The 18448-nt window shown below is 44.9% G+C and overlaps 1 protein-coding gene across 1 annotated transcript; it reads right to left on the bottom strand.

Moving 5' to 3' along the window:
* Positions 1-1088: 1088 nt before the first annotated feature.
* Positions 1089-15206, bottom strand: STX12 (syntaxin 12). Its single transcript, XM_036397157.2, has 9 exons — positions 15055-15206; positions 11668-11737; positions 9812-9911; positions 7689-7826; positions 6786-6829; positions 4909-5014; positions 4416-4488; positions 4174-4256; positions 1089-2530 (listed from the first exon to the last, which is right to left on the bottom strand). The coding sequence occupies exons 1-9, from the start codon at positions 15167-15169 to the stop codon at positions 2441-2443; spliced, it is 819 nt and encodes a 272-aa protein (XP_036253050.1). The 5' UTR covers positions 15170-15206; the 3' UTR covers positions 1089-2440.
* Positions 15207-18448: the final 3242 nt, after the last annotated feature.

Here is an 18448-nt window from a genome sequence, read left to right as displayed (position 1 = left end):
CCCGGTACCGACCCTGGGACGCGGGGACAGCCCCGGTACCGACACTGGGACGCGGGGACAGCCCCGGTACTGCCTCTGGAACGCGGGGACAGCCCCGGTACCGACCCTGGGACGCAGGAACCGACCCGGAACCAACCCTGGAACGCGGGGACAGCCCCGGTACCGACCCTGGGACGCGGGGACAGCCCCGGTACTGCCTCTGGAACGCGGGGACAGCCCCGGTACCGACCCTGGGACGCAGGAACCGACCCGGAACCAACCCTGGGACGCGGGGACAGCCCCGGTACCGACCCTGGGACGCGGGGACAGCGCCGGTACCGAGTACCGCGGGGACAGCGCCTCTGTCCGAGCAGAGCCCCTTGCTTTCAAGTCAGATTTTTATCGTACAGGCTCACCACTGGCTCCAAGTTCTAGCAAAAGGCAAACAGAGCTGAGCCAATGCTGCTCTGAGGTATGAGAGTCATTTTTCTGGGATCAGCTATTGTACAGGACTCTGCACAGAACTATTGTGTATGTCCTTCTGAAATGAATTTTGTGTTTTCAGGGAGTTTCATTCTGAAAAATCAGGGAGCACAGAACTAAAGCTCCAGGAAACACTACTGTGCTGATGTAAAGTCCTCTACTCCACTTAGAGGGTGTGGGAATTTGCAGGCAGCCCTGACATGGGAAGAGATGAGAATCTTGACTCCATGTTTCAGAAGGCTGATTTATTATTTTATGATATATATTATATTAAATTATATATTAAAACTAGACTAAAAGAATAGAAGAAAGGATTTCATCAGAAGGCTAGCAAGGAAAGGAAGGAATGATAGTAAAATCTTGTGACTGACCAGAGAGTCCGAGACAGTTGGACTGTGATTGGCCATTAATTAGAAACAACCACATGAGACCAATCACAGATGCACCTGTTATATTCCACAGCAACAGATCATTATTATTATTTACATTTTATTTCTGAGGCCTCTCAGCTTCTCAGGAGAAAAATCCTAGCAAAAGGATTTTTCATAAAATATCATGGTTACAAGAGGGGGAACTGCAAACACACCTTTGCCAATGGCTAAACTGCAAAGTAATGAACTCTGACAGAGGCTTTTAAAAGTGTTTATTGATGATTATTCGATGGAATGGCGGCAATAGTGCAAACCACTGTGCAATTGGGAGAACGCTCCCTTCCCAGCTTTCACGTTTACTTTATTATAGACGAGACATGGAAGAAGGATTAAATACAAAATGGGTCAGTATGCTGCATTTACCACCCCCACTGGGCTTTGGACAGATTACTGTTCCCTCAGTTCATGTCAGTTCAGAGCTACACTGAAGTGGGGAGTGCCTGCTTGTGCTGCCCAACTGTATGTGCTGGAACCAGCAATCCTTTTCATTTGCACACACATCCCCAGTCTGAAAATCCCAGCACTTCACTCAGCCAGTTTCTGCACTTTCTATTTCATAAAGAATTGAAAATACCAAATGTTCACAAGCCACACATAATATTTACTAGAACACCACAAGTGAGCTGCAAGAGCACTTCTTCAGAATCAAGATTTCTGCTAACACTCTTCACTAATCTTACTAGCTTGTAAACTTAGGTGCCCATTTCCTCATTTTTAAGTGTTTTTCCCCCTGGAAGCTTCTGAAAAGTTGGGAGTGAGCAGCTAAACCTTTTATATTTAGTGCTTGAGTCAGCATTGGAAGAGATTTATTTGTCCACTAGCAAGCGACCAGCTAGTTTGTCTAAGGAGATTGCACTGTTAGATTCTAAGTCCAAGAACATTCTGTCCTCAAGTGATGCATTTTGTGAAAAAACAACCCCAACCACACCCAAAAAAATTAAACTACACTGTTATGAGTCTCAAGGCTAAACTGACCAGCATGTAGAGGTTCAAATCATCACCCACACATACCCTCCTTGCCTCTCAAATCTGTGACGACATCCTTTTCTTCACGAGAATCTAGAACCACAGCCACTTGGAGACAATAAAACCATGGGGCAGATACTGGAGACTTTAGAAACTGCTGGATTTACATAATGTGACTTGGTGGTGGGCTGTCTTTGAATGCCATTCCCATTCCAGTCCAACAAAACTACCTACACATACAAAAAGTTGAAGTTGTGCGACTTGTCAAAAACAAGACATCTCCAATTATTGATCACACTTCAGCATACAGCTGGGACAGGGAAGAACACATTACAGAAAGCAAAACCACGAGATTTTAGTTACATAAAACAATATAATTTGTATATAAACTGATAAATACTGTCTCCATGGTTCACTAATTCCATATACTAGTTATCTGCACATTAGTTGCTAATATCTATTATTAGAAGTAGTTCCAGCTTGTGCTCTCTCAGGGTGGTCAATTCATCTCCGAGACTAGGCAGCCTGTTTGCTCTGACAGAAAAAATCTCAGCTGTGAGACTGGGTCCCATGGGAAGATTTCATGTTGTCTTCCAGATAAGGAGTCCTATGATTATACAGACCACAGCAAGGCCAAGAATCAGGATACAGATCTTCTTACGGGATTTCTTCTAATAAGAGAAGAGAAAAGAAGCCACTGACACCAGGAACACTTGAGGAAAAAGCAAGGCTACCATTCATGTTACTGACTTGGGTGAACAAGAGCACTTGGTACCTCCACAGTTATTTGAGAGAAGCAACCAGTAGAGTCTGAACACTTTTACATGTTCCTTAAACTCCATGATTCTATAGGGGAATGTTTTTAATTTTAGGAGTGCAGCGGTCTAAGAGATGCAGTTAAGTCAAAATGTGACAGGTTTTGCTTCTCTCAAGGGAAATATAAGCCTCAGAGAAGGCCAAACCTTTCTAGCTATTTAGATTTTTCAGGTAATCTTAATCAAACTCCTAAGCAGTTCTCACATACAATCTCCCCTTGGCCACCTGGGCTTGGTGTTGCATTTCTACAATTTAAATGATTTCATGTACAGTTACTGAACTTGGATTTCACAGCTTTTCTCACTTTATTCATCACAGGAAACTACAGTCCATCCATATCCACCAAATATTTTTAACTTGGCATCTAAGGATTTGAGGGTAGTTATATATAACCACTTCTTTCTCCATTCAGAAAAAAAAAGCCACATGCAAAACATGTCCAACAGCTCCCAAACTTAGATTTATAAATACCTCAGAACTTTGGCAAGGAAGCCATGGAGAGAGAATTCTACTACATGCTGCCAGATGGTAAAACCAACATTCCCAACCTTGCACTCAACAGCACTGGAGTTTTATTAACCTCTACTTAACAGCTTGGAAGAGTCCAGTATTTGTGTAAGTCCCAGCAGTAATGGGACTGACTAGAGCAGAACCCTTACCCCTGCACAGAAGCTGGACCTAAAGGGACAAGGATGGTGAAAGGAAGCTACAGAAAACACTGGAAGCTACAGAAAACACTGGAAGCTACAGGAAACACTGGAAGCTACAGGAAACACTGGAAGCTACAGAAAACACTGGAAGCTACAGAAAACACTGGAAGCTACAGAAAACACTGGAAGCTACAGGAAACACTGGAAGCTACAGAAAACACTGGAAGCTACAGAAAACACTGGAAGCTACAGAAAACACTGGAAGCTACAGGAAACACTGGAAGCTACAGGAAACACTGGAAGCTACAGGAAACACTGGAAGCTACAGGAAACACTGGAAGCTACAGGAAACACTGGCTACCATGCAGCAGTGAGAGCCACTGCAAGATCTGATGGGACAGGAGCACAGACTATGGGATAGAAACTCAGCAGCTGGACAGGAGTGTTGCAAATCCTGGTCACCAGAAGTTACCCAAGTCTGGACAGATTTTTGCATGTCAGGGTCCTGGCTGATATGTTTACAAGTTGGATACAATATCAGAATTTGTTCTTGTTTTTCTACTAACTCCTAACAACAACAAAGACAGGTAAACACTTAGGCTTGCAGAGTGTGAAGTGCCAGACTCTATTTCTACTCTTTTACTCTAAATTAGAAGGTGAATTTCAATACCATGTTTTTGACTTAAGTGCTTTATATACTCCTTGCAGGCAATTTTGAGTGAGTGCCAGCTTGCAGGAGCTGGTTTTAATAACTAGTCTGGTGTGCTGCAGTCCTCAGTGTCTTGCTCTGCCTGTTTCATTAGTGCTCAACCATACACAGACAATCAAGCAAGCACACAGAATTTTACCTGATAATAGGCAGCTCTCTGTAACTGCTCACTGGCTCTTTCCACATGGACTTCTGCACTTTCCACATTTGCCTCTATGCTATCTATGGAAAAAAACATGAGAATTCATTGCAAAATATTTCAGAGCTTCAGTCTTTAAAAATTATAGCCAGAAATATAATACTTTTAATGCAAAATACTGAAAAATTTAGGTAAAACAGGTAACTGAATCAAGAAAAAACTTATTATCCAAATGCACTTACCAATCATATCTCCTTGGTCATGAATCATCATGGCTAAATCCTTAAATATCTGATTGACATCCAAAATGTCTGCCTGAAGACAACAGTTGAACAAGTTACAATGAACTCTGGGTACAATATTTCCTAATCCTCACTCTTAGCTCCTCTTCTGACCATCACTCAAAGGGTCAGAATAGGCACCAGCATTCACTGACTTGATGTCACCACCTGTGCAATTTGGGATTAACACAGGAGCCTACAATGCTCCAGCTACTGAATATTTGTTTAATCACACCAGCAATTAGCAGAGTATGAACACTGTAACATGAGTTGCTCCTGCCATATCTGAAGGAGTCAACACTGAGGAAAAATAGACCTCCTTCAGATTATCTTGGCATCAATCCTCTCTAGGAGGAACTCTATTCCTCCACCATCAGCTCTCCTCAGCCCATCCCATTAATTATCCTCTAATTTATCTCCCAGTGCTGTTAACTGTGCAGGATTGACTGGTCACCTCTAATTGCCTGATTGCAGTTTCTCTTTCTTTAATGAGTTCAAGGTCCTGTTCAGTTATTGCCACATCTTCTTCCTGAGACTGCATCTGATTCCAATCTTCACCACTGGAAAGAGAGGGAAGGTCAGTGTCTCTCTGAGCAAAGGTACTTCCATGCTGCATTTTATGGCAAAATGAGTTAAAGCTGAAGAGTTTCCTACAGAAACAACCCCCAGGTTCTTGGCCCTGTCACTGTGTCCAAGGACAGGACCAATTTGTGACAACAGTCACAAACTGGAACAACTGAAAAAAGGGACAGATCAGGCAGTGTGAAGGCACTGGAAAGCAGTGACATGCATAGCACACTTTGTTCTAGAATATAACAGTTATCTACAGCATTTTAGAAGAAATTGCCTATTTCAATTCTGCTTTTTAAAAAAAATACTTGTACCTTCCCTGCTTCTTACCATCTCTCCAAAAGAGAGAAATCAGGGTGACAGTTCTGATAGAGAACAGCCTGCAAGCACATTAGCAGAACAGAAGAACACCTGAAAAGCATCTGGATTCAAAGACTCTTGCCTATCTGGCATTTGGAGATAAGACTAAAGTGTTTTAGTATTTTAATTCATTAGTCTAGTAGGGACTTTGAATTAAATTACACACCAAAAGAGATATTAAAACTCAAGTAACTCTGCATCCCAGTCTACCTCTCTCCTGATGAGCTGGTTCTTCACAACTGCTGCAGAAGTTACATCAATTAGAGTGGAGCCAGCATCTATAATACAAAGCCACCTCTATGTTCAGCTTAGAATGTTCTTCCAGGGCAACATCTCCATCTTTTCAATAGAGAAGTGTGCCAGAAAACATTGTATCAGTCCAGTGTTTGGTACAACACTAAACAGTAAGTTTTAAAGTCTTAAAAGTGCCTAAAGAAATGAAAATAAACTCCATGAATAGGTCAGACACAGCTGACCATTCTGAGGTGACCATAGGGTTTGCAGATCTCAAAAGGAGAAAGTTTCTGACACATGGCACACAAGAACAGCTTTCCTGTGGAATAGCTGCTGTGTGCCATCATCTCTTATCTCTGGGTCCCACTCAGCACCTGCATAACTGAACAGCTGGGCTTCCAGCCCTGGCTCAGAGGAAAAGCCCAGGGCCAAGGAAGGGACACACACCAAGCAGATGAAGGGCACTTTGCAGAGGGAGGATGAGACAGGCAGGCAAGGTCTCCTGATTCAGAAAGTAAAGGATTTATACAGACAGGGCCAACAGGTTTCAGCCCAGTTGAGAGATTCATCCCAGACACTTCTGGAGGGGCTCAGGCTCTCTTTACCACACTGCAGAACTGATGTAGCATTTACAAAGCCATCTACCACACAGGCACACTGTCACTGCAGAAGCAGTACAAGTGTCTGACAGGTGACAGCAATGCTGTCTTATGCACATTCCAGGATTACTTTGCCAGTGCACAATGTCCAGGATTTCTGAATTTCAGGCAGCCTCATCTGCTATTCTGCTGTAGCTCCAACTGGGCTGCTAGACAACATCCAAACCCATGATATAAATATGCAGCTCTCTGTGGAAAGAGAGTGAGTGAAATCCTGTCTGGTAATCTTGTGTTTGCAGGCCAGAACACCAGGAGCTCCAGCTGCCACATCCCAAGGGCACTGCTATTCCCCTCAGGGTAGTAATCACACAATCTGTACTTAAGGAGGATAAAATACTGTCAAATGCAGATTTTACATAGTAAATTACATGTGCTGTAATAGTTGCTTTTCAACTCTTTTTGCTTTGCCTTCAGCCAGCAGAGCCTGGCCCAAGTTACAGGAATATATCACACCATAAAAACTTTAATTAGATGCAGTGAAAAGCTCAAGAGTACAAGAAGTTATTACCTATCAAAGGAAACAAGCTGCTCTTCTCTGAACCGGTCATCAGCCTGGAAGAGATAAATGAGTCACACTCTCACACTGCCAGGACCATGCACAAAATCACCAGCAATACCTTGAAGACCAAGGCACATCCTGTCCAGAGAGTTCTTGGAGAATGCCACTGTCACTGCAGCCCTCAGATTTAACTCAGGCTATGTAAGATTAGTTTTAGCTTCATCTTTAGATTTAATTTTTAGATTCAGATTGTCTCTGAAAATCAGAGGCAACTGAATGACCAAAAGCAGTCAGTCCATAACCTCCTTTCCCAACATGAAGCAAAAATTTAAGAGCATAATTCAATGGATAAATGTGTTCCCTGGCAGAAATTAAGGATGCATACCTAGCAGAAAGCCCTGAGGTAAGAAGAGAAAAATGCTTTCATTGGCCATTTTATTATGAATTCTTAGGAGCCACAGGGGTTTGTCAAAACATAACAGTGAACATACATTGGAGATATGAGCAGGACAGAAATTATAAGAATATAAAGCAACACAGTGTGAGATTTGAGATATAATTTAAGGTGTGGTAAGTTTCATTCTGAAGTCTTAAATTTCATAGCATAGGGCTGGCATGAAGTGAAGAGCAGCCTGCAATACTTTGCTCTTCACTTTTCTTTGACTCCTCATCTCATCTCATCTTCTGTAACATTTGCAACTGCCAGGATTCCTTCCTTCCTCTACACTGACACTGGAGCACACTGAAACAAGAAATTACTTCCAACATCTGGAATGGAAAACTACTGCAGCAAGGCCTCAGCTTCACTCAGTAAAGTGTCAGTAAACAGGTATGAGGTTGGAAGGCAAGTACAAGATCTCTCAGAAGACTCACAGTCCAGTATATCACTCCAAAATTCCCATAAATACTTACAGAAATACGGGAGCCAGCTCTTGCCCTTGCTACAGTCTCTTTTTCCTTCTCTGACACTCGCCTCTGTACTGCCTGGAAATTGTTTAAGGCTGTGGAGAAGTCATTCATCAGTCGTTCCTTCTGAAGCCTCTGTTGGCGCTGAGGAATCGAACACAAGCAAGAGTTCAGACATTCCCCTTCATTACAAAGTGACTGCCAGACTCTCAAAAAAACATCATAACAACAACAGTGAACTGGCACTCAGTGATCTGTTGGTGCCAGTGGTCAGAACAAGAAGCCCACCATGTTTTAATTCCTTACACCCACCATGTTTTAATTCCTTACACCCACCATGTTTTAATTCCTTACACCCACCATGTTTTAATTCCTCACACCCACCATGTTTTAATTCCTTACACCCACCATGTTTTAATTCCTCACACCCACCATGTTTTAATTCCTCACACCCACCATGTTTTAATTCCTCACACCCACCATGTTTTAATTCCTTACACCCACCATGTTTTAATTCCTCACACCCACCATGTTTTAATTCCTTACACCAATGCCTTGCAGGTGTAACTGCAGGACAGCTTTGTGCAACAAGGCTCTCCAATTTCAATCTAGTTCTAAAGTCTGAGGTACACCATTACTTTTATTCTAATTACATTCCAGTAATTCACCACATTTAACTACATACCTTTCAGTTACCTGCAATGCCTTTTCCCTCCATTCCTTCACTTAGCAAACCTCACAGTGCTTAACAAAATACACACAAATTCACACTTCAATCACAAAAACAGGAAGCCCCACACTTCCAGAACTAATGACAACACCCACTGTCTCAGTCTCCTAAGCTGTCTCTCCCAATCATGCCACACTACAAGCCTGTTGTTTTTAGATCAGATAACATTCTTAGTCCTGATAACCATTTCAGTTTATCTTCTCTTCAAATACATTAGTTGCAATAATCCTTTTCATCCTCATTTTACAATGTCAATTTATTTAGCTTCCACAGGACATCTCCTTTGAGTGCTGTGACATTCCAACAAATGAGAAACAAGAAATTATGGAAAAGCTTGTCCCAAGGACAACATTAGGTCAGTTTTTATGTTTTCTGATTGAGAGATTTGCAACAGCTGGCTAAAATTGTGGGATTTCCAGAACTGCAATCCTGCAATGAGCTTGTTCCAATTCAGCAATCATTTCAAGGAAAAGAAAACATTTTCAATTCTATTTTTTTCTATAACAAGCCATTACAGCAGCCTCATAATACACTGAGGCTTCCATCTGAACCCTCTGGAAGCAACAACCCTTCTTCCAGAGCAGATCCTCAGCATGCTGATTCCAGCTTCTGCAGATTTTGACTGAATTTTCCCTGGGCTGCATTCAGTGAGATGCACATGATAGGATTTTGTTCATCACAGAAGATTAACTGAAAAATATTTGCTGAACAAACCAGCAAAGCACGGCCATGCTTCCAACTGGAATATAAACCCTCAATACAGAATTAGACCAAGGAAACATCTGCTGACCCACATCCCCAGATCATGCTACAACAGCACCCCAAGAGCAGGCAGAGGTGAAGTGACACTAGCAGCAGAGGACTGTCCCTTCCCTCTCCCACAGGGAGCAGGAACTACTATTTGCTAAGAGAAAATCATAATCTTGGCCTCATCATATTTTGCTTTACTGAAGTATAAGCACAGTGAGTCAGCTTCTCCCCCTCCAGCACTAATAAATCCCATGCAAGGGGAAAGCTTCCTGGCATGCTGACATTTCATACTGATAGGCATTTTGCTCTCAATTCTTATCCTAAAACACTACCTTGCAACACCAGGCACAAACAAGATTATTTTTCAGAAATTTACTCGGAAAACCAGAATTGCATACTGAGTTCTCCCCAAACATTTAGGGCTTCTTATTCTCATGTGGGGAAATTTTGTACCTATTTGCTCCTGGGAGACATGCTTTTCCCAGTGTCATATAAGCAGCCAGCTTAATGTGTTTCTCTACTTCACCATCATCCTTCATTGCAAAAGGCTTTTCAGCTGTGCCAGTTCAGGCTTTGTGACACTGTGGTCTACCCCAGTTTCATGAAATGAGTGATCTAGAAATAAGAGCAGAAAGTTCTGCCTGCCTACCTGTTCAGAAGCAGACAGGGGAAGGGGCAGAGAGCCCAGCTCCTTCAGATATTCATTGGTCTCTTTGGCCAGGCGGTTTGCAGAGTGCTGCAGCTGTTGTCTGAAACAGAAATTCAAAAGCAGTTACACAAGATCTACCTAAAAAGCAGCCATTGGGCATTTAATATCCAGAATGATGACTAAATAGGGGTTCTGAGGTCACACAGCTTTACAGTAGGTTTTTTTCAACCTAAAGGATCAGAGATGTATTTTTTTTTCTTAATGTCAACTTGGCTCTGGACTACAATTTTAGAAAAAGATTAAAATAATTTCTTTGCTCCCTGCTAACTAGTGTAATTCAGTAGCTTAGAAAATGTCTCTTTCTCCAATGGCATAAGAGAGAAGCAACTTTATTCAGTGAACATAATCCCACTTTTAAGGTGAATTCTTTATGGTACCAATTAGTAACTAAGTGTTCACTTGACAACCACTAATTCCATTGGTTAAATGTACATTTGATAAAAGCACAGGGACTCTGATATTAAATTCTTCATTTTTGTGAAAAACAGTGATTAGAAAGAACAACAATCCAGCTTCAGGAATTGCAAGGCTTTTCCCTTAAGCCTTTATGTTTTCCAACAACATTGCAATATGAACCTATTGTTGTGAAGAATCTAATACTATTATATAAATCCTATACTGTAAACTAGGAAGAAAAAATTACTAAAACCAGAAGCAATTTTGCATTCAACAGGTACAAGATGCTTAAGTGAAAGTCACTTTCTTGACCCAATGGACACACAAATCAGGGCATTCAGGCTCCATTACTGCATAGGCTGTACATGTAAACTCAAAACACCATCCATGCATTTTGGCAAGTTGGTTTGGCAGCTGACAATTTGTGGGGTGCAGCCACTCTCACCCCAAAGAGGAGAGATTATGCAGTGACGTTCAGTGGGAAGGCATTTGTTTGGTCACCAGTGATTAATTCTTTAATCTGCTGATTAAACAGAGATTGAGTCAACTGAGCAGCTCAAGGAAACAAATCCCTTTCTCTCCCAATTGGACTCTGATCTCATCCTTCAAATGTGCTGTGTGGATCTTTCACCACAAGTCATGAACTTATCCAAAAATCGCTGTTATAAAAACCAGGATAAATGTGCATTCAGAGATTCAAGGTACTGTCACATGGAAGAATGTACTTTTAAGTTTTCTTTGATGATCTCAGAAATTATTCTTTCCATAAAGAGCTATTTATGTTCCATGAGTTTGTAAGAGATGCACAGACACAGAGAAGCCCTGTACAGTCTCTCCAGGGGTCAGTTTGAATTACAACTGTTTAAATGTCTTCTACTTGTCCCACACTGGCATTTTATTCTTCTGAAATGCCATGTGACATTTTGTCTGCCCTATACTGACTAAATCCATCTCTACTACCAGCTACTTTGTCTCCAGTTATGGGGCTCCCTGACTGGTTTTCCTTACTGGTGTAATGGGAGCACCAAATACCTGGTATGGCATTAATTTCTTCTGAATCATGTGTGAAACAAGTATGACTCTTCCTCAGAGGACAGCTAATGCTAATGCATGGCTGAGGTACTACTACTTTTAAAAGAAAATACTAAAAAATTATATAGAAGAACAATATAGGAAGAACTGTTCCTACCCAGTAGTTTTGAATGGTTTCTCCAGAGCCCTGCAGAAACACCTTAATTTGTCCAGTAAACTACTTAATGCAGCTAGTAATTCTGGGTTTGCAGGACTGTATAAAATTTATCTAATGAAGCATCTCTCCAAAGCAAGTAACCCACTATCCCTAAGAACACAGACAGAAATGAAAGAACATCTATATCAATGTTTGCTCATTTAATACTCACAAATTTTCCTGAAGCTTGCTGGAATCCTGCTTGGTTCCCAGCTGGCTCATTAAGTTCTTTATTTGAGCAGCTGAAGATAAAGAGATCACAAGATGAGTTAGTAAGATAAGTTCAAACATTTTACTCCTTCTTGAATGTATTCTTTTAGCTTTCCCCAAAAGAAAGCTAAAAGCTACATTTGTTTCAGTATCTGACTTAACCTAGTAAGGCAACATTTATATTCTTTGCTTTAAATAAATACAAGTATCTTATGGGTGGATGGCAAGAGGATGGGGCCAGGCCCCTCCCACTGGGGATCAGAGACAGGACACAGGACAAGAGCCACAACTGAAACACAGGAAGTTCCATCTAAATATGAGGAAAAATTCATTTGCTGAGAGGGTGACAGAGCCCTGAACAGGCTGCCCACAGGAGCTGTGGATTCTCCCTCCCTGGAGATACTCAAACCCTGCCTGGATGCCCTCCTGCACAACCTGCTCAGAGGAAGCTGCTTTAGCAGGGGCTGGGCCAGATCAGCTCCTGAGCTCCCTTCCCAACCCAACAGTTCTGGGGTTCTGTGAAATGCAAAGTGTATTTTAAACATCCCCACCTGGACATGCAGCCTAACAAACTAACTTTCAGACAAGAAAGTGAAATGAGGCACAGATACCCTCAAAAGAAGTCAGTGGAGCAGAGCTTGTGCACTCCTTTCCTCAACCTTTTCAGAGCTGTTTCCACCAGCCTTGCTATTTCAGTATTTCAGGCTATCACTGCTGCAGAAAAACAACTGCTGTGTGGCCAATTTTACATTATTTTTAAGTTACTTCACTTATTAGTGCTCTGTTAAAAAAAATAAAAAGAAAATGCCAAGTGTTGCTATTAGTTTCAAAACTCCCTGCCCCAGACCTGATTTTTTCCACTCATGACAGTCCAAAGTTTTCACAATACTGGCACAAACAATCTTTCAAGAACAGATAGCAACGTGCACCTCACAGTTTGCCTTTGTCAATTTGAAATCACGTTGTAGCACAGAGAGGTATTTTAGACCTCCTTCTCCCTTATCTCTGATGTTTTCCCACTATTTTCTTTGTGTAGGCACTCATGATCATGAAACCACACAATGATTCACATCAAACCCTTAACCTACCTGAAAAGCAAGTACATTTTCTCTCCCCAATCCCTCTACCTTAGAATTTTTTTCTGACAGATCAAGAAGCTGATCCACTATATTCTGCAGCAGCACAGATTTTATCATTACTGAAGTGCTGGGCTCAGCAGTACAAAGATTGATTGTCCCAAATCAATCATGAAATCCAAGCTATCTCATCATGCAGTGAGAGGCAAGACCAAGGAGGATCACCTAAATACAGTTCCACAGGCAACTGAATTGAACTGAATTATCTCATGATTTTAAAAAGACTTTCTTCCAGTTCAGAGACACCCTCCTGTGTAACTTCTGCTTTCAGCCTGGAGTCTCTGCCCTTGATTAAATGTGAGCATCAGATCCCTACAATGGCCACTCCTTTTAAAGGGATGCCCAATGGCTTACAACAAGACTGCAGTACAAGTTAATCAGTAATTAGCCAGTAATTAGCTTTTACATCCACCCAGTGTATTCTCACTTAGAATTTCAGACTTCTATAAGGTTATACAGTGAGGAGTTGGTTGGCAACTCCTCATATACCGAGCTTGGCTTCCAGCAAGCAAATCTGCACATATTTCACAGCTCTGTCAGACACAGGAAGGTCAGAAAAATTCATAGTCAAGCTGGTGACAAACGGCACAAGGACTGCACTCTGTGTGTGGCTGCTGAGCACTTGGCAAACAGCACTTGTGCCATAATGTCCAGACATTCTGTGACTTATTTCTCTCTGCATGGGGAGATTCTTGCACAGCTCCATTTCCAGGCCAGGCAATGTCTGTCCTGCCCTGAGCCAGGTTCTGCAGTTTGCTTTGCTTAGTTTATTTCAGCCAACAGCAACACACACAGTCTACACAAAATGAGCATAAAGTGTCTGGGAAATGAAAGGAAGAGGCTGGAGCTCTTTATTCTTTGGATATTGGGTATGCACCAACACACAGAGCCCCTCAGTAAACAGCTTTCCATCTCCAAGCCCTTTGATTTCAGGCTGTAGAGCCTTCCACATACTCACTATCTGACAGCTAAGGTCTCTTGAAACACTTCAATCTCTCCTGTAGCTGCAAGTCTGCTACATTACCTGAGCAAGCAACAGTTTTGCCAGCTCAGCCCAGTGGTTTTCTGCACGTTTTGTGTGAAATGCTCACTCCACAGAGACTCCCCAAAGAAGTGAATAATACTCAGCTGTGCACACTCTTTGCCTGCTCTTTTCCTTACAGGAGAAAAAATGAGGACAGCCTTAAGGCTTCAATGTATTCTTCTCTTGGCTTGAAAGGAAAGCTTTTATATAGTGTGTAATAAAGTTAGCTAGTGTAACATTAAGTCAGATGTTCTGTGTGTTCCCACCCACCTCAATAAAACTGTAGGGCCATTTGTTTAACTTGAGATAGCAGTGCATGGAGATAGGATGGCTGCAGGTCATGAGACAGCAGAAGCCTGTCCTATGAGAGAGAGGAGCTGAGCTGCTTACAACAGGAGGCTCAAAGAAATGCCGTGGAAAGAAGAGAGGAGTGTAAAGGAAAAAATAAAAAGGGAGAAAAGGGGAAAAACCTCAACGAGCCATGTTATTTGGCAAACTTTGAAACAATTCAGCAATGTCTACGCCAAGGAGAAATGAACATGACTGACAAAGCATTTTCAGTAACATAAATAGCTTTGTATCATCAGAGAAGTCACGAGCTTTCTGAGGAACCAACATGTTCAATTGATCTAGCATGGGCACTTGAACAATTAATGTCATTTATAGCAAAGCCTGTATCCTTAGGAAGGACTACATCAAAGGCTCTCCTGGATGTGCCTACTTTAAGGAACAGCAATTCAGCGATCAGTACTGAGATTTCTGTGATTATCATACAATACCGGTAACTTTCTCTAATGACAACAAAGTGCAACACCGTATCCTTAGGGACATCCTGCCGGGAGCAGGACACTGCCAGCACAGCGAGCGAGGTCCCTGGGACAGCAGCTGCTCCCAGAGCCGGTGACACCCGGGCTCCTGCTGCCCCCGGAGCCCCTCACGGAGAGCACCCGATGCCAGCACCGGACTGCCCGAGGTGCCGGTGCCCTGGGGGAAGGGGAGGCTCGGTGACAGCGACAGACACCCACCGAGAGCGCCCGCAGTGCTCACCCCGCCCTGCAGCCGGGCTGGGCACCACCGCGCCCGGTGCGTGCCGTGTGTGCCCAGCCCGGCTCCCATCGCGCCCTCACGCTACCGGCCCCGGGGCGCTGCCGGGCCGGGCCGCCCCGTCCCTCCCCGGCCGCGCACTCACTGTACTGCGCGATGCGCTGCACGTTGCCGCTGCATGTTTGGATGATGCCGCCGAAGTCCCGGGGCGGCGGCGGCGGCGCCCCGGGGCTGCGCGGGTCCAGCGGCCCGTACGACATGGCCGGGCCGGAGCGAGCGCGGGCCCCGCTGACAGCGCCCGCCCGCCCCGCGCCTGCGCAGCCGCCGCGCCTGCGCGCTGGGGGCGGGCTGGGAGCGCGGGCGGCGTGAGGGGCGGAGGAGGGTGCGAGCGCGCCTGGAGCTTGTGAAAAGTGCATTTTATACGGCTCTACGCAGATATTTACCATATGTATTTTGATGTATTGATTAGTAGTGCTGTGTTAACATTTTAATAATATGATAAATGTAGTCTTGTAGTTAAAAGGTAACTTTTGTAGTTGAAATAAGAACTGTCTTAGTGGGATTTTTTTTAAGAAAGGAATGAGGCACTCGCACCAGATAGCAGCCACAGGACACCTAAATCTTTCAGAGAAAAAGAATTTATTGCCCCTCTTATCAGAAGAAACGAACTTCTTCCTGCCTCGAAGGCGCTGTTAGGATTAGAAGGAAGAAGTTGATGATGACCAGACAGAATCCTGTGTTTGAATGGAATTTATGCATCATGTATGAAGTGTATGAATATGCAACGCTCTATTGTTTTTAAGGGTTAATCCTCTGTTAATGGGTGTCCTTTTTCGGGCTCGTGCTGCCCAGAAAAAGGTACTCGGACATCAGTAACTCTTTGTCTCTACTGTCTCATATTGTCCTAATTCAAATTGTCCAAATTATTATTACTCTAATTGTATTACTATTTTTATAACCATTTTACTACTATTAAACTTTTAAAATTTTAAAAACAAGTGCTTGGCGTTTTTCACAGAGCTCATCCAGCCCCACCGGCCAATGCAACCCCTCAACCACTAAAACATCACTCAGCGCCACATCCTGCCTCTTGAACACCTCCAGGAGCGGCGACTCCACCATCTCCCCGAGCAGCCCAGTGCCTGACAGAAGGGTTTTTCTAATATCTCATGTGAATCTCCGCTGTCTCTGCTCAAGGCCATTTCCTCCTGTCCTCTCCCTGCAGGCACAAGAGAAGAGACCAGTACCCACCTCACTACAATCTGGTTTTGGGGATTTGTAGAGAGTGATGTGATCCCCCCTGAGCCTCCTGCCCTGTAAGATCTTAAGAAGTCGGTGTTTGTGTGCGTAGAGTGTAAATATATCTTTAAGAAATGCTTGGCACAAAAAAAAAAAAATCTGATTTCAGAAGCATCCATACCAGGTCAAAATGATGGTAAATACGGAGCAGGGCTGTGGATGAAATTTGTGTAATAAAGTAAGAGAAGGCTCCAGGGTGACTATATTGTGCCCTTCCAGGGCCTGAAGGGGCTCCAGGAAAGCTGGAGAGGGATTTTGGCCAGGGGATGGAGGGACAGGACAAAGGAGAATGGCTTCCCACATCAGAGGGCAGGGGTAGATAGGATATTAGGAAGAAATTCTTCCCTGTGGGGGTGGTGAGGCCCTGGAAAGGAAACTTTCCTGTCTGAGCCCAATGTCACTCTGGGAGTTACACTCATACCAACCTGTGACAGAAATGGAAGTGGGAAGACGGAACAGGGGAGCTCATGGGGCAGGAAAGGAGTTTTGCAGGAGGAGTTAAAGTGACAGCAGAAGCTGTTGAGGGAATCCCCATGGTGCTGCTGTGCTTAGAGTGTGTTCTGCTTCAGCAAGGAGGATTCCCAGGGCTCTGGCTCCTTGCTCTGTGTTGTGAGGGTGTATAGTATGAAGATATCACCACTGTTACACACAGCCCACACATCCCTGCGTTTCTGGAGCAAACAGCGTGGCCGTGGGAAGGATGGGGCCAGCACCTGCTTCTGAGAAGGGACCCCAGTGTGGTGAACCCCAGGACCCTCAGCACTCATCACCCAGGTCTTGGCACCCCACCCCCAAATTCCCTACCCAGCACCCCACACCCAGCACTCAGCACCCAGCACCCCAAACACCCCTCCCCACAACCCGCATCCAACACTTGACACAACTCACTCAGCACCCAGCACCTGGCACCCCAAACCCCACAGCCTGCATCTTGCACTTGACACCCTGCATCCAGCACCCCACACCCAGCACTCAGTACCTGGCACCCCAAACCCTGCTCCCCACAACCTGCATCCCACACTTGACACCCCGCACTCAGCACCTCACACCCAGCGCTCAGTACCCAGCACCTGGCACCCTGCATCTTGCACCTGACACTCTGCACCCAGCGGTCAGTGCCTAGAACCTGGCACCCCGCACTCCTCTCCCCGTTCCCCGCACTCCTCTCCCCGTTCCCCGCACTCCTCTCCCCGTTTCCCTCTCCCCGTTCCCCGCACTCCTTTCCCCGTTTCCCGCTCCCCGTTCCCCGCACTCCGCTCCCGCAGCCTGGGGCCGGGCAGGGCCGTGGTTCTCGCCCAGTGCCGCGAGGGGGCAGCAGCGCCCCGCGGGAGTTCCCGGCTGGCCCTTGGTGGCGCTTGGTGGCCCTTGGTGGCCCCGGGTGCCGGGGACCCCTCCTGCCCACGCTGGCTCTATCAGCAGCACGGCTGAGTAGCGGTGCCCGTACCGGGGCGAGGTCACCGCCGATGGCCCCCAGGCAATCACTCTGCAGCACCTGAGCGTCCCTCCTCATTTGGGGACAGCCAAGCTGGCGTGGGGAGGACAGGCTGATCACACTCTGTCCGTACTCTTCTCTGCTTTACACTGGCTACTCCAAAGAGCTGCTTCAAGATGCTGCTGTGGCAATGGACCCAGCTATATACAGGGCTTTTCTTTCCCTCCACCCCTACCAAAGGCAATCTTCTCCTGTCCCTTCCAACCCCTTTGCACTGGGCATCAGAGTTGTCCTGGGTTCCCAGGGATGAAGACAAAAGGAAAAGGCATGCTTTCCAGAAAGTGCCAAGATTCCAGAAAGTGTGTCCTCCCTGGAGAGGTCTGAGAGCTACTTTGAGTCAGAAAAGTCTATAAGGAAGTTCCACGTGGCTCTGCTGGGCTGAGGTGCCCAGGCTCCCTCCCATGGCTCCTTGCTCTCTTGTTGCCAGTCTCACACTGCCAGAGCATTCACCTGTTTTTCCTCTGGGCTACCATGTATTTAACCCGTAGTCCAGCCCAGGTGATTTGTGGAAGTGTGGTAATGATCTTTAATGAGAGGCTGTGCCCTCACACCCTGGGCACTATTCCAGTATGCTCAACCCCTCTTGAGCATAGCCCAGGTCAGCAGTCCAGAAACAGGGCCCTGATTGCACATCCTGTGTTAACGAGCCTGCCTTCTGCCTGGTGAGCACGTCGAAACTGCCACAAACATTTCTGTGGAGGATGTGACTCAGGGTCTCCTGCCTGCCTCCCCATGGCTGAGGGGACCC

The sequence above is a fragment of the Molothrus ater genome, chromosome 24 (assembly GCF_012460135.2).
Source record: "Molothrus ater isolate BHLD 08-10-18 breed brown headed cowbird chromosome 24, BPBGC_Mater_1.1, whole genome shotgun sequence".
NCBI lineage: Eukaryota > Metazoa > Chordata > Aves > Passeriformes > Icteridae > Molothrus > Molothrus ater.
This window is presented reverse-complemented; position numbering and strand designations above follow the sequence as displayed.

Coding starts and splice junctions, on each gene's coding strand:
- STX12 (XM_036397157.2), bottom strand. CDS start 15,169: ATGTCGTACGGGCCGCTGGACCCGCGCAGCCCCGGGGCGCCGCCGCCG. Junction 9,912..11,667: donor AGCAAGCTTCAGGAAAATTT/GTGAGTATTAAA, acceptor TTTCTGTTTCAG/ACAACAGCTGCAGCACTCTG. Junction 2,531..4,173: donor AGAGAGCTGCCTATTATCAG/GTAAAATTCTGT, acceptor TTCTCTTATTAG/AAGAAATCCCGTAAGAAGAT.